This window comes from Falco punctatus (genome assembly GCF_963210335.1).
Source record: "Falco punctatus genome assembly, chromosome: 6".
In the NCBI taxonomy this organism is placed as follows: domain Eukaryota; kingdom Metazoa; phylum Chordata; class Aves; order Falconiformes; family Falconidae; genus Falco; species Falco punctatus.
Window position 1 is genome coordinate 31,907,834 of NC_137585.1, and position 15,883 is coordinate 31,923,716.

The window sequence follows — 15,883 nt, forward strand, 5'->3', positions numbered from 1 at the left end:
GAGGATAACTTTTTGTTATGGTGACATGAGAGAAATTGAAAGGAACAATAAAGAGCACCCCAAAACCTCTTTTTAATAGACATGCTTCTTTTTATAGTTCAAACACTTTCACAAACAGGGTTTTAGCTATGTGCAACCATTTGAAACAGCAGCTCTGTTACTGAATTAATTTTATAGGTGAAGTAGTAAAATATATCAGTTCTAATGAATGCGAAATAGCAAACCTAAGGAAAGTGAAGAGCTTTGTGAAGGCAAGTGAAGACAGATCAGGATCCAAACAACATAGTAGGACTCTTGGATAGATTAAGCCTTTACTCCAGCTGTTTGAGGTTTGGGGAAGACCTTCACATGCACAAGAGCTGCATCACTGAGCTGCGATAAGCAGAGTCAGCATGCATGCTGCAAGGGGCATGACCCTAAGACATTAATATGAGACACATACTTCTCTGCTAAAAGTATTTACAGAGCTTTCACTACAACAGCAAGATTACTTACATGCCAGTAGTGATCCCCCAAACCAGATGAACAAATGAATGGAAGCTGAATGCAGCCCCTCATCCCACCCTTGGTGATTCTTGTGGACTTTAGTAAAAATACACTAATTCTGGAGAGTTCAAACATGCAACTTCTGTCTTGCATTATGGAGCTGCCAGAACTTCTGGAACTCTTAGCTGCAATGCTTAAAGTCCTTGATCTTCTTCCGTGACCTGAACCAAAAACTATTTTTGAGGGTTGTATTTAACAAAAAATACCACTGCCTATTGCCAACTGCATTGTAAGTATTTCCTATCCATACTGAAAGCATGGACAGAAGAAATAAAAGATTCCTTGCCTTGGAAAAAGTTATAAACTAATAAAGCTCCCCAAACCCTGGAAAATATGAAATGGGGCTGGAGGCTGGAAAGCAGCAGGTACCTATTCTATTTGGTCCTTGCAAATTTTGCTTTGTAACTGAATGCTTCGCTTTCCCCTATCTCATCCCACACAAAACTCATCCAATGACTATGGATATCAACAGAGAAGGATCTATCCGTCTCCATGGGCCTCAGATCATACTGCATGAAAGATGTGATCCTACAGAAGACAGGGAGGGGAAAGCACAAAACCACCTAAAAGTTAATATTCTAAAGTTACAGGTGCAGTGGTTACCACCAGCCACCTGGACCAGTTGATCTCTCTGCTGTGTGCCACGTTGCTTTAGTACACTTCATCTTTGTCCTTCTGCTGTCTTTGGTTGATCGGCTCCTTTGGGCACGTAGTCTCTTATGTGACTGTACAGTGGAGGGAGGGAACAGTGACACAAAGAACCAAGGTAGCTTGCACCCTCACTTCCTACAGCTCTACAGCTTAATTCTTCCCAATGTCGTTACAGGATAACCCAGAAGTGCATGTGTGTGACAATACACGATGTCCTGGCCTGACTTCATCTGGGAAGGTTCCCCTGAACCCAAGGGAGGCCATGAGGGGTTATCCTGCTGTCTGTGCAGTTGCTGTGGCTTTAAAACCCCAATGACTCAGGGAAGAGGTACAGGGCTTTTTCCAGTTGTGCCACCAACCTGCAGTCACTGGAAGGCTGTGACATTTTTCTGGGATGCTGTAATGCAGTTTGATCACTGAACGCATTCAAGTACAGAGGTATTTTTCATGGGTCTAAGAGGTTATTATCACCTCAGTTAATTATCTGCAAGGATTCAGGCTCCAGCAAATGTTAATTATCCTTCCATCAATCTCATGTTCATGAAAGCTTAGCAGGGCTATTTTTAGCAATACAAATATATCCTTCCTGAATGGAAAAGCTGTTCTTTTTCTTGCATATCTTATTTTTAAATGTTAAGCACATTAGACAGAACTGGGTTTCTTTCCCTAACTCAGAAACTGTGCTGAGAATGTGTAATACTTAATGAAAGTGCTAAGAACAATACCGTCTTCAGAGCCGAATGTATGATGGTAGAAGTCTGGTATGGGGAAAAGGCACAAATTATCAGAATGGAGTGTTTGAAGTCCACATTTAGTCCTACAAAATATGCCATTGGGAGAGCAGTTTGGTGCCCAGAGCATTCCAGCAGACAGGTGCCTAAATAAGTCTTCTCATCCAGCACCCGTTAGGATAGGGTTTGAACATCTGGGCAATGGCATTACATACATGACATAGGAATAAAAACAGCTTCATTCACACAGGGCGCTACATGCAGATCTGTCGATGTCCCTTTTCTTTCTGGCTGAGGGTTGTGATGGAATGTCTGAAGGCATAAACTAAAAATGTACTAGTGTAGCTGTTCTGCCTGAAATTCCAGGCAGCTGGAATAGCATCGAGAAATCTGTCCCTCAGTTAGGTGTTTACTCTGGAGCTTAATGATGAGTGTTGGGCTGTCTATACCATTAATGTTTGCTATCTTTTGAACAGAAATAGCTAGTAAATATGTCCCGAGGCCTAGCTTGCTTCCCCAACACCATAAACCATATTTGTTTAAACCATAAAACTTACAAGCCAGTACTACCTCCTTTGATAATATTCTTACGTTGCTGTGTCTGGACCCCAAGAAGGATTACAAAAATGAAAGGCTCGCTCAGTATGGGAAGACCTGTCAGCTATCAGGTATTCCCGTAAACAGCCATGATGCACTCGAAGGAAAAGAGAGGATTTTTGGAGCTTTAGGTATTAGAAATCATTGGTGAGTATATTACACATTTTCCATGTGGCTTTGGGCGGAGCGCTTTGGCCCTGATTCTGTACCATCAAAGGAAAGGAGAGTGTAGCTACTGACTTCAGTGGGATCTGGATCAGGACCCTTGTCGTTCTGTAATTTCTGTTTCCCATCTGGTTGGAAATTTTTGTTTAAGACCTCGCTGTTTTCAATGTACAGGCCGAGCGGTCCACAGAGGTTGCCCAAGTGAGGCTTCCCAGGCTGTGCAGCTCGGAGGCAGTCTGCTGCCTGCCCTTCCTGGGTCTCTGGCTCCCAGGCAGGCCACCTCGCAGGCTGGATCCCACCTCCTTGCACAGAGCGTTTTGGGTTTCCAGGCCAGGGAGGTACTTGGCAGGAAGGGTTTTTGGCCTGAGCGACACTGAAGTGTGAACTATCCAAACACGCTCTGGGAACTGCAATGTTTTGTTTTTCCTGCCACTAACAATGATGTCAACTCACTTGTTTAGGTAGTGTCTTTTGCAGTGCTCTCTCCACACAGGTGGCTTTGCAGTGGCTTTCATCTCAAGCCCTGTTTTTACTTGTGGCTTCAAATTATCACTGTAAAGCAAATAATACTGAAGCGTCATATTCTGCACCCCCCTGACATGTATACATTGATGGGAAGTTTGGTAAAAAGGAAGAAAGGAGGAGAAAATAAAACATTTTCAGATCTTTGTTTGAAAGTCAAAGCACCAAGAAATAATTTAAAGTTTCAAGGTAACCCTGATTCTTTCACCACTTGTTATGTTTTCCATCCTTACTCATAATTCCAGGACTCTATCCCAACCTCAGCCTAAGCAGTATTGACAAGAAAGGATTATCCACAGGAATTTGACATATTTACATCTAGAGAGTGCCAAAGGAAAATTTTTCTGAGCGGAACAAAGCCGGCCTTATATGAACTAGCTTCTTCCTTTAGAATTGTGGATGAACACCAAGGTGGAGTGCAGGAGTTAACTGTGTAATAAGTATTTCATCCGAACTATTTTTTTCTGAACAGGATAAAATGAGAAATTGCTTCTTTGGCTGTTATTCCTCTCATGGTAAAATTGGAATCACTTGAGAAAAGATTTGTCCTCCAATGCTAAGCTCAACATCTAGATAGTATCCACTTGGAAAAGATTTTGACACGTGTTATTTGTATATCCAAAGCAGCCAAAGGAACACCTGCTCAATAAGCTCCAACATAAAAAAAGCAGAGTTCAGGGATCTCTTTGAGGTCAAGCAGGCTACAACTGTGATGCTGCATTAACTCTGAATAGCTCTGGGTTTTAGTATTTGCATTATAATTGCAGGAACCAACTAGCTCCGCTCTTATAAAGAGAGTTCAGAGTTCCCTTTCTCAGTCCATGAGCAAGCACTGACTCCTGAGAAGATATATACTGTGAGCTTGCAATATGTTGTATGCTGGATATTCTGGAGAGGTTTTGTGGTGTGAGCAAGCAGACAATACTTTTTGCTTTGGTGTCCAAGGCAGAATTGCTGTTTGAGCATCCTAGGTCAGTGTAAGATCTAATGGGTTCTTGGGAAAAGAAAATGGCTTTGCGTGCTGTTGGACCATCTCATGCCAGGATTTACAAATAAGTGTTGATAAAGTCCTGCGTGTAAGTGCTCTGACTCAGCACCTCTGACACGGGTGGCTATCTGTTCACAGCTGGCAGAAGATGACAATGACCAGGACACACAGGAGGGGCAGGGTAGTAGCACCGTGAGAGCACTGTGAGGACCAGTGAGGATTAGCATCTCACAGTGCTAAATATACAGCTGATACTAAGACCAAGACAAAACCAGCCACAGCTTCCCCCTCCCTAAACATCTACAAACGGAGCAGGCGACACAACAGGCCGGGGACCAGTCACTATCAAAAGGGCTAAACCGGGCAGAGTGAGCAGCCGTCGCTTCTAAAATCAGACCGGCACCGGCTGGCGGTTTTTCCAGGGGGACGGTGTCATGCAAGGCGGGTACGAAGGAGGGTGCACGAGCCGATGCCGCCGTCGGGCCCGACGGAGGGAGGTGGGGGAGCAGGCGGGAGGCGCCAGGCGGGACCCCGGCCCGGGCAGCCCGCCGCGAGCCGCCTGCCGCGCCGCGCCGCCGCCACCGGGGGGCGCCCGCCGCCGCCCCCGCCCCGCCCCGCCAGCGGCACGGCGGCAGGTCACCCGGCCGGTGGCGGCGGTACCGGTGTCCGTCGCACCTGCGCGGCCGCGCCGCTGCGTGCCCCTGCGGCACCGCCGCCGGTAACGCCTCACCCTCCCCCAGCCGCCGGACGGGCTCGTCCCTGTCGCAGAACAGCCCTCCGGGGAGTCGAGGGTCCTTCATTTCTTTCACGCCTCTTTTCCCTTCTGCCCCCTCTCCACTTTTCTCAAGCCTAAGCAGGCGCGATTGTTCAATCTCTTCTTTTCCTAGACATTTTACCTCTGATCATCATCATTTTGCTCTTCGAGAGTCTCCCCAGCTCCACCACAGCTCTCCTGGTGCCCCAAACCGGGCAGAGCCCGTCCCTGGCCCCGCTGCGCAGAGCCGAGCGCCCGCACCAGGACCTTAGGCTGTGGTGGTGCGTGTCCGTCTCAGAAAGCCTTTTCTGCTGTAGTCCTTTAACTTCTCTGCAGCTTTGTTTACACTACCAGCTGAGTTGTGCCAAGTAAGATGGCAAAAAGACTAAATCACTCATCCATGTGTTAATAAAACTTCTAACACACGCGTTTAGGCCACCAGAAAGCTCTTACGCATTGTTCCACTCGAGGCAGTGGTAGAAGCCCCGCTGGGAGAAGTCCCTGCAGCAGCAGCTGCCGCCCAGGATTTATCTCCACCATGTCCCCCAGCGCAGCCCTTTGGGCAAGGCCTTTGCAGTGTGATCAAGTACTCAGGGCCTCAGCGTTAACAGCTTCTCCATTTACAAGATGAGAGCTGCAAACGAAGACAAATGTTAATGCACCAGCTCAATCAATACCTCAGCAATCAGGTAGACAGTTTCGGTTTAAGTTTGTTACTATAACAGCGTGTTATTGATAAACGACTAATAACGTGAAAGAAGATTGGCAACAGAGTCTATGTCTTGCTTGAGACCTTCTCCGCTGCTTTACTGTGAAGTGTTAAGAACAGCGGTAAAGAGCAGCACTAGGACTGGATGTGCTCTGTGAGCAGTTATGAGGGAATTAGGAAGTGTTTGTGTTTGATGAAATTGTCAAGCCAAATATAAAAGCTGAACCTCCAGTCCGCCAAAGGATCCTTGTCATTATGCCTGCCTCCAACCATATCACTACTACAGAAAACTATTATTCTTATTTAGTGAAATAAGTAATTTCAACAGCTTGCTATAAAAATTTAAGATACTGGAAGCGTTAACTAGTAATTCTTCATTTAATCTTTGAATTCAAATATGGCCCAGCTGCACTGCTGTAGCCTCTTTAAGTTTTCTCATCATGCAGCTACTACCCTTTAAAGCCAGCATGCTCACAGCCAGCTTGTTGTCAACAGGTTATATTGAATCTCTTTTTCATGGAAAGGCTTGTGTGCTCACCTGTTTTGTTACGTAAGTAATCTAGTAACAGGGATTACCTACTTCTATGAATTTGGCCTCAGGAATTGCTAGCACATCATGATGCCCATACTCTAGAAATCACCCTTTCCCAAACTTTCAAAAGCCAGGCATCCATCATGAAGATAGTATCAGTTTATGGGCCTTGAAATCCAGCATTCAAAGCTATGCAAAAGCAGCAGCCACTTTGGAAAGATTATGTAGGTTCATTCTGTACATTATTTCTGTTCTACGTGCTTTAGGCATTGAGAAAGTCTTACCAAGGCATTGCTGGCAGTGTCTGACATAGCATTCATTCATTACCTAAATGAAGTATTTCACACCTCACAACTATCGTCTTGGGCTCCTGAGCCTGGTGTCAGCACAGCTGCATTGACCCGACTCAAATCCTATTTTCAAGAGTTGGTCCGTAACTGCCACAGGAAGGAGTGCCTCCATGTTCCCCTGCGAAGGCTGAGCCCAAGTGCAGGGCTGGGTTACATCTGGTGCTTCCCCCAAGGCCCTTCCTCTACCCCACTGGCAGCACCCCAGGAAATGCAACGTCAAGTAAGCAGCAATCAGAAAAAGGTGCAAAGAATATTCCAAATGTTTATTATGTATTAAAAATACCGCAAATAAGCCATACAGTTCATTTCACAGTAACCTAAACAACATTGTTCAAAATTTGAGAAGTCAACAAAGAACAGTGCAGTTCCAACAGTGACAACAGTGACCTTAATGCCGTGGGCCCCTCTTTCTTTGCCAGCAATTCTTCCCTGCTTACAGTGGGTACAACACTAGACATGGTTTGGGATCTTGTTTACCTAGGAGAACTCCTTTTCATCTGTGCTGTTCCCACAAGCACACCACTTCTGGGAGGTGCTGTTTTTAGGAATTCTTCTTCTAACATAGCCAAGGATCTGGCTAGTGCAGGCTGAGGTGGGCATGATGTCCATAACCTATTTGCAAGCTATCTGTGTGCAGACTCCTTTACCAGATCTTTGGATAAAGTTCAAAAGTAAGCTTGAAAAGGAGGGATATTAGAAATCCTTTCCAAAAAGACAGAAAACCAAGAAAGTTCCATGAGAAAGTGGTTTTAAAATGAAAATCTAGAGAATTATGGTACTTTTTCCTCACTCTCAGCCAGTTCCTAGAAGGATCCTTTGCTACCAATGCCCCAGGCAGACACCCAGTGACAACAATGGTGAGAAGAATCAGGCGCCAAGTCCTGAATATGTAACAAGACTTCAGGTCACTGTCAGCTGTGTGAAAACTTGGAAATGTATACATCTTAGAAGCAATTCTGCTGATTTCATGGTGATTTTCCCCCTTGTGTGTTTTGGAGTGTACTATTACCATCAGCATGCTTGCTACACATGGAACACAAGAGGTACAGTTTTAGTCCTTCTCCTTCCTCATTCAAATTCGTTGTCGTTTTTACAGAAAATCCTGTATCACAGACAAATTAGGCCTCTCCAGGAAAGACACAACTTCATCATGTAAACAGTCCAAAAATACAACACAAATATTATAGTACCCTCTTGAAATCAATCCCATCCTTCAGGTGTCCCTTCTAAGCACTGATCTTCTGCACCAGCAGCTCGGGATACTGGCAAAGGCAGCTGTGACCAGAAAGAATGAATCTCTCCAGCCATGTAGCAGAACACCTCTCTCAGGTCTTAGCCCCAAGCAATGCCACTTACCTCAAACCTTCCTTTCGGGGGGTGCAGCTAGCCCCTTGTTAGCTCTGTGGTACAGATTAAGCACTCACGAAATACACTACGTCTCAGCTGATGCCTGGTAAACTGACTCCATGGCTGAGTCCCAAACTGCAGAAACGGATGAGTTGCTTCAAACCCGGTCTACACTTAAGTTTACAAACTTACTGGTCAAAACAGTTCAAGATAGGGATGTAGTTTTGTTCATTTGTTTCCTAAACTAAAACATACCAGTAAAATTCTCAGTGTGTACAGCAGTATGTTTTTTGTACCAGAACAGCTGTAGCCCTTCCGTGTGGGCTATCTAGTGTCATAGTGTGAAACACCTTCATGCCATTAAATATGTGCCCATGCTAACAAGGCTGTAGTGCCTTAGTTATACCACCACAGTTACAGCGGTACAACTTTTTAATAGAGAAGACGAGCCCTTAGAAACTCAACCCCCAACTAAACTCATGTCTTCTTAAAACAATTTAAAACAAACAAACACAAAACCACCAAAAAAACACTACACAAAAGAGAAATAAAGGAAATAAGCAGAACTGTCTCTATTATTAAAGTATTCTTATTCTCTTTGGAGGTATCAAATTGCTTTTAAAAAGAGTAAAAAACTGGGCATACAAAAGCTATTCTCCTTAATCCATTATTTGCACAAGGAGCACCGCTGCCTAAACTTTTTCATGTATTTTTTCTACTTTCACAAACAACCTTTCCAGATCATTCCTCAGGTCATCTATTGAGCTCTTCACAGATTCCAAGTTGTTCTCATTATTTTCAATTTTCACCGAGTAGGAAACTAAACTATCCACTGCAGTTCTTATCATTTTCAAATCGGAATCAACCTGGCTGACAGAAGATCTCAGTTCATCTACAGAGCCTTCCACAGAAGAAAATTTTTCAAGATAGCCTTGAGAATGTCCTTGACCCGTTTGAAGACTCTCTTGATCTAACAAAGTACTAATTTGCTTCTGGACATCCTGAAGAGCACCAGAAGATGGCAGGTCACTGATGCTTCTCCTCAAGTTTTCCACGTCATTGTACAACGAAGTCTGTGATTCACCAAGATTTTTCAGAATGTCTGTGACTGAAGTTATATCCATATCTGAGATTCCTTGAAAAGCAGTAACGCTTTGCTCTAGGGTGCTGAGCTTATTCTCATACTCTGCCTCCTTCGAAAGGAAAGATTGCAACTTTTCACTGTTTTCAGCAGCAACAGAAGTTAGAGATTCCAGGCTGTCTTCTATGTGCCTCAATCGAGACTCCAGTCCTTCACTGTTCTTCCCAAAAGTTTCTAATGCTTTTCTGAAGAGTTCATTTTCTTCCCATTTGTTGAGGTCAGCTTTAACTTGCAGTAAATCTTCATCGAGTCTTTTAATGTCACTAGGGAACTGCATGATAGAATCCTCAGCTCTCAGAACTTTCTCTTGTAAAGCTTTTAATGAAAGGTGTTCAGTATCCGCAGCCTCTTTGAATTTCTCATGTTCTTGTTTGAGGTTGACTAGCTCTTTCACTTCAGTATACACATCAGACTCCATGGAGTCTATTGTGCTCTTCAAGGTCTCTATGTCCTTTTCTTTGGTTTTCATGGACGCTTGCATCTCATCAAAAGCATCTTTTAGCACCTTAATTTCATGTTTATAGACATCTGCCTCTCCCAGTGAAGCAACCTTTGCTTTCATACTGTTGATTTCATCTTGGCTCCTTTGCTGGACTTCAGTGAATACAGCAATGTTATCGTTTATAGACTTGGTTAGCTCTGTTAGTCTCTCTTCCACTGTGTTTTCCAGAGATGTGAAGTCTCGTTCCCTTGCATCCTTCACCATGTGGATGCCATCAGACAAGTCTTTCAAAATTTCATTTTGCAGCTTCTGAAGCACTTCACTGATCCTGTTTATTTCACTCTCCCCTTGTTTAACAGCCTTCTCAGTAACCTCCTGCTTCTGCTGAGTAATTTTCATCATGGATTCAAATTCTCCAAATGTGGCTTGAAGGGAACGCACCTAAAACAGAAATCCACATGTTTAATACTTAAAACTTCATCCTTACCTACATCCTCACCTTTTGTGGCTAAAATCCTTATGGCTCTTGTAACCATATGAAATTATCTGATCACCCTGCAATCCTTCATGCTCCACACCTGAGGTGACCCTATGACATACAGATACAGGAGGCACAAAAAGCCCAGCATGTAGAGCCTTACAGCTCTATAGATACATCCATCTTCTGCTAAGGATCCTTGGCCTCACTGACCTGCCACAGACGATCCAGAAAATCCATGGAAGTGAAAATCAAACTCAGATCTCCAGAATTTGCATCCAGACCCCTGAGCCATCTCCCCCCTATACGACTGCTGGTCATACAGGCCACAAGTCCATGAAGGAGGAAAGGGATGGGTAAAAAAAAAACTAAAGAACATCTGGCATCAGCTTCTGAATACAGAAAAGCTGGGATTAGACTATAGCAGGCAGTAAGACCCAAGGCCAATTCCTGAACATGAAAGAAGTTCACAGGAGACAAGAAAGAGTAATGGGAAAAATTAGGGGGAAAGGGGAGCTGGGAATGTCTGGGGAATGGGAGTTGTAATCATGACACTTTGCTGCTCTTAGACACCAATGGAGACACAGCTTTCTTCTTAACTACTTTTTAAGATAAAAAACATAGAAATGCTTTAAGGCTTTAAATACTTAGTACCTCATTATTCACACATGAGAACACCCACATGCTCTTAGTGAACAGGGGTACATGTATGTACACAGGCAGCGAACAAAGCCATAGCAGCTGCCAAGGGGACTGACTTGCATCTGTCTCAGGTTAATGCAGAAAGCTGTTACCACTGGATCAGGTATGCTATTAAGCTTCCCAAGTACAAAAACTGTCTTTACAGTTGGGTTTAGTTGTAGCAAGAGTGAAAAGGTCAAGGGGTGAGTGGCTGCCACATTCATTTACTCTCGCATTTAAAGGTAAGATCCAGGCCAGGGAAGCACGCATTACTTAATTTTGAGGCCAAGCAGAGTATCAGTCTCAGGACTGTGAAGAAGGCTCTGTGTGTGTGTGTGTGTGTTGTGTTTTTTTAAACTTTGTAAAGCAGTGTAAGCACTCCCACTAGCTGCAACAGGAATCCATCACGTAGAAAATACCTCAAGGCTTTGGCAGGATGGCAAGTGCTGAGTAATGCATCTTGCCTTCCCTCACGCTACTCCTTGTGTCTGAGTGGTACATTAATCAGTCATGCCACATGGGTTACCATGTTTAATGATTAGATATACAGCTGGAGGGGTGGTTTTATTTTATAAATAGAAGGAAGTATATTTTATATGTTCTTAGAAAGAAATATACAGAGCTTCTTTGCTTTTTAACTGAAGGAGGCTCTACCAGTTCCCAGTCAAGACTCTAAACCTAGAAATTATTTTCAAAAGACCTAACAGACTTACTGACTAGAAATTCAGTTATTCATATGTATTTTTGTAAGACTAAATCCCTGGCCAAATCCTCCCTGGTCTTCACGGAAGTCTACACTGTGTAAGGATTGCAGAGTTTGGCCATGAGACTTACTCTTGCCTCAATAGATCCCCACAGTTTTAAGAATGCTCATAAAGATGACTTATTTTTTCCCCCTTCTGTAAAAAGGTTTGTAATGACTTTATGTCCCCTATACTTGTATTCTCTAGTGTTCACATACGAAACTAGAAATGAGCTAAAGGGTGGGGAGGAAGCAGGTGATATGCCATACATATTGCAGCAGGGCACCAGCCATGATACTGACTTACCAATCCCATTTTCATTACATCTTAGCTGTTATTCACTCTGATTTTCTCCACACAGACCGCTTTTTCTGTATAGCTATAAACAGACTTCGGAAATCTAAAAGACATACACAGGGAAGTTCTCCTCCCCCTCTTATGAAAATGTATTTTCTTTGACACATTCCAACCAAATCACCAAATTTGTATTTGCAACTAAGCATCTTCAATTGTTAGTCTATGAAAAGGCATCAGAAATGGCTAGGAGAAGTGTGCAAAGGGCCAGGTCTCTGCTGCTATGTTTGACAGAGATAGATCCCACCCCTCTGCAGTGGAAGTACCTTACACCTGCTCCTCCACTGCATTCAGGCAATGCCCATGGTGTTAACTTGAAGCTATTTTCCTATACTTCCAGCTGGGCCAGCCACTTGGAAGATCAGAGAGCTCTGACATAATAAAAATGGACTGGGGTCTTCAAATTAGACCAGCTTCTAGTCTGATCTGTCCTAACCAAGTGCCACTGGGGCCCAAAGCAAAACCCTTGCACAACAAGGGTAAAATTCACAACTTCAAAGTAGTAGTTCATATTCACTACACAGCTGGTTTGTGTGTGCACCTACATGCAAGTTTGCCTGTTCAGTGTTCATGGCTGGCAAGGTTTGAAACCATTGCCCTTGAAAGGTTTACCATCATAAATAGCACATAAAAATATATCTATTGCTAACAACTATGTCTTCTCTAAGTGGTCATGCTATCTTGTGTTTAACCACGGAACAACTCTGGCCTCTCTGAGGATCGTTCTATATTAAAGACCAAACTTACGTATCATCTCCGTTCTCTTCCTATTGCTGATGTGTAAAGCAGATGAGTTTATATAACACACACTCCTGACAGGAGCTCTCTGCAGTAAAAGACTGAAGGGCAAAGCCAGTTCCGCACAGCAGCCTGCGCTGATGGCCCTCTGTAAGTACCATGCAGGACCCTGCACTTCTATAAAGCAATGAAATACAGCCTGGTCTCCTCTTCAAGTATATTCTTCGTAAAGACAACACAAACCACAGCAAGCAAAGCTTTCAAGGGTTACACCGAAACTATGTGTGATCTCTTTCCCCCACCTTCCATTCTTGCACTACTTTATGTCTAACATCAGCCATCTGCTATACGCAAATAAAGTTTCAGTTCTCCTTGAAACCAACTATTTATAAACTTCTGTTATATACCTGTACCCTAGAATACATAACATCTGCTTAGGATTTTCTGCAATGACGTGGAGATGGGAGACAGCAAATTGCACCCATACCTATGCTTGGAAGGGCTTATACATTGCTCATACACCTGGGTTCTATACTCCTGTATTGTAAATTTAGGTCCTGCATGCCCTGTGACTGCAATTTCTTCTTTCCTACAAAGAGTCTGTAAAAATGCCTTAAAAACTAGGAAAAAACCACAACTCTTGCTAGTTCAAATCATGCCCCAGCCATCAGTGAATAAAACCCCCCAGGACTTAAAATCAGGTTCAGAAACAACACGATAGCCCTGGATTTTACAACCCCTTTCCCCTCTCATGTGAGTTTTCTTTTTCTTCTTTGTTGTAAGGGAGGGGAAACACCGAGACTGATCCTACAAACTCCACGTGTGCAGGCTGCCGCGCTTCTGGGATCACCACAGAACAGTCAGAGGATCTCTGCCAGCGCCCATCCCACCATCCTGTCCCCCCACTGCCGGCCTGGGCCCGAGCTTGCAGGGAATACAGGGAATCTGCATGGCACGCTGTGCAGAAAGCCGTCAAGCTGAGACAAGAATTTCCTTTCCTTTGATCCGACTCAGTTGTAACTTTACATACTGCTTTCCAACCTATTTACCTATACCCTAGACAGGAACTTGATTATGTTGATGATATGCCTCACAGATGTCATTTTTAAAGGGTTTAGGTACTCTAAGCCATATCCAGATGGACAGTGCTGTTTCTGAAACTCTAGCTCAGGGGCTAATAAGGCCAGAGTGAAAAAAATGAGGAAAATTAGCATTTCTTTCACTTCACTTGAGCTACACCCTTTGCCAACAACTTCACAGCTCTTCTGCGATCCTGGACTGCTGTGGACACTCTCGTTCCCTTGGCCGGAGGCAGCAGCAGGAATGTGGAGGGCAGCACACGGCAGGAGCACTGTTTCTGGCACGGTCTTTGCTGTTTGCTGAAGCTGGCACGTTTCGGTTTTTAGAGCACACGGGGATGTTGAGGCAGGTTCCTGCCACATTCCAGATGTGCTGCCACACCATCTCCCTCTGCACGCACATCTGACCACTCGACGTGGTGACAAAGAGCAGCCCACCGGCCACACTCGGTTTGAAAAGATTTGCGGGAGTCGAAGACATAAAATTACCGCCAGCAAGCTCTCGAAACTGCAGGTCTGCACTGCTGCCAACACGTAAGCGTGCTGACTGCATTACATAAAATGGCTTCGCGCCCAAGTCCTGGAAGAGCGAACCAGGCAAGGAGCGGCTGCGGCCGCCGCTGCCGGCTGTCCCGGGGTCCGCCCCGCCCCGCCCCGCCCCGCCCCGCCCGGCCCGGCCCGGCCCGGCCCCGCTCGGCGCTCCCTGCCAGGGATTTCTCGCTTTACCGTGGCCACGTCTGCAGGCGCGCGGCAAAGCGCGGCCCAGGCTCGGTTTGTCCCTGTAACGCCGCGGAAGCATCTTCACGGAGCGAGAGGCGGCAGGCGGCAATGGGACGCGCTTGCTTTCCCGCAAGCCGGGCTATCCGAGAGCTGCGCGGCTGCTTATTTAAAGGGGTTAACCCCCCCGTTACTCCCCAAGCAATTGTTGGCCCCCGCCCCCCCGAGCAATGCCGAGTCCCTAACGGTCCCCGCGCCCCTGCTCGCCCTCCGGCCCGCTGCCGGCGCCGCCACCGCGGAGCGGCCCCGCGGGTCAGCCCGCCCGCTCCCGGCGGTGCCCGGCGCCGCGCTACCTTCTGCACCACGGCGTCCAGGGTGGCGGCCAGCTCCTGCCGCTGCCGGCCGGAGGCCTCTCTCTCCCGGGCGCTGCGCCCGACCTCCTCCCGCAGCTGCCGCACGTACCAGCCGGCGGGCAGCGCGGCGCCCAGCACCACCGCGGCGCCCAGCAGCAGCGCCCAGCCGCGGCGGGGGCCAGCGCCGGAGCGGCCCCCCCCGGCCCCCGCGGCGGCCCTGCCGCCCCGGCCGTGCGCCGCCGCCGCCGACTTCTTCGCCGCCGCCTCCTCGGCGCCGCCGGCCTGCGCGCCCCTCTCGTTGGCGGCGGCGGCGGCGGCGGGCGGGCTGCCCCCCTTAGGGCCCCGGTGCTTGGCGGCCGACATGGCGGGACGCCGCCGCCGTCGTGCGCGGAGCGTGAGCAGCGGGAGCGGGCGAGGGAGGGCGGGATGGAGGGAGGGCGGCGGCGCCGGCGGCCCGGGCAGCGCCGCGCTCTCCGCCCCGCCCCGGCCCCCGCCCCAGGGAGCCGCCACGCACACGGGGACGGCCCCGGTCCCTCCCGGGGGGAGCCGCCACGCACACGGGCTCGGCCCCGTCCCGGAGGAGGCAACGGGCGGGGGAGGGCGGGCAGCCCCCGCCCGGCCCCGGGCTGACAGACCCTCTCCCGGCCGGGGCAGCCTCGGCCACGGCTGCCCGCGGGACCCGGCCCGGGGGTCTCAGGGCGGGGTGGGCCGGGCCTTCCCCCCTCGCAGCCCCGGCGCTCAGGTGTCCCCACGCCCAGCCCGGTCCCGCTGCTGGTTTTCAGTTCTGGTGGCAGAGCGCGGCGGGCTCCTGCCTCCTGCAACTTCTGCTTTGCTTGTGATTCCGGCTGAAACGACTGCAGCAAGCTCCAAGAGCAAAGCGTGGGGAAAAAGTTGTTGCCTGCACACAGAACCCCTCCGCTCTGCCTTTAGTGCCTCTAGAGCAGAGACTTGGCACCAGGCTGGTCCCTCGGGCACGCAGCAGTGCCTCTGGGTTTCACAGACCACTTTGTCCGAGCACACTCGGTCGGGGCTGGGAGCTCAGCACCGAAATTCCCGGTGGAGCCTTCGCACTCCGGGCATGCTCTTTTGCCTCACCACGTCGGCATGAGCCCGCTGCCTTCAACTTCCCAACAGAGCATGTCCCGGCACAGTTCAGGAAAGGCTGAGCCGGCCTTCCCTGCCGTCGGCTCCAGCTAGGGCCTGCCCGGCTGCGCAACGCAGACCCGTCGTTTGATCTTCGTGCTCTCAATTTTTCTCCTGCTAGT

At 47.5% G+C, this 15,883-nt stretch overlaps 1 protein-coding gene across 1 annotated transcript; it reads right to left on the reverse strand.

Moving 5' to 3' along the window:
* Nucleotides 1–6,787: 6,787 nt before the first annotated feature.
* CKAP4 (cytoskeleton associated protein 4) lies at nucleotides 6,788–15,055 on the reverse strand. The gene is made up of 2 exons (XM_080394040.1): nucleotides 14,619–15,055; nucleotides 6,788–9,916 (listed from the first exon to the last, which is right to left on the reverse strand). The coding sequence occupies exons 1-2, from the start codon at nucleotides 14,979–14,981 to the stop codon at nucleotides 8,585–8,587; spliced, it is 1,695 nt and encodes a 564-aa protein (XP_080250166.1). The 5' UTR covers nucleotides 14,982–15,055; the 3' UTR covers nucleotides 6,788–8,584.
* Between the last annotated feature and the right edge of the window lie 828 nt (nucleotides 15,056–15,883).

Bases quoted from the DNA above. Each gene is read 5' to 3' on its own strand.
- CKAP4 (XM_080394040.1), bottom strand. From the start codon at position 14,981: ATGTCGGCCGCCAAGCACCGGGGCCCTAAGGGGGGCAGCCCGCCCGCC. The intron at 9,917-14,618 runs GTAGCGCGGCGC...TTTCTGTTTTAG, and splicing joins TGGACGCCGTGGTGCAGAAG to GTGCGTTCCCTTCAAGCCAC.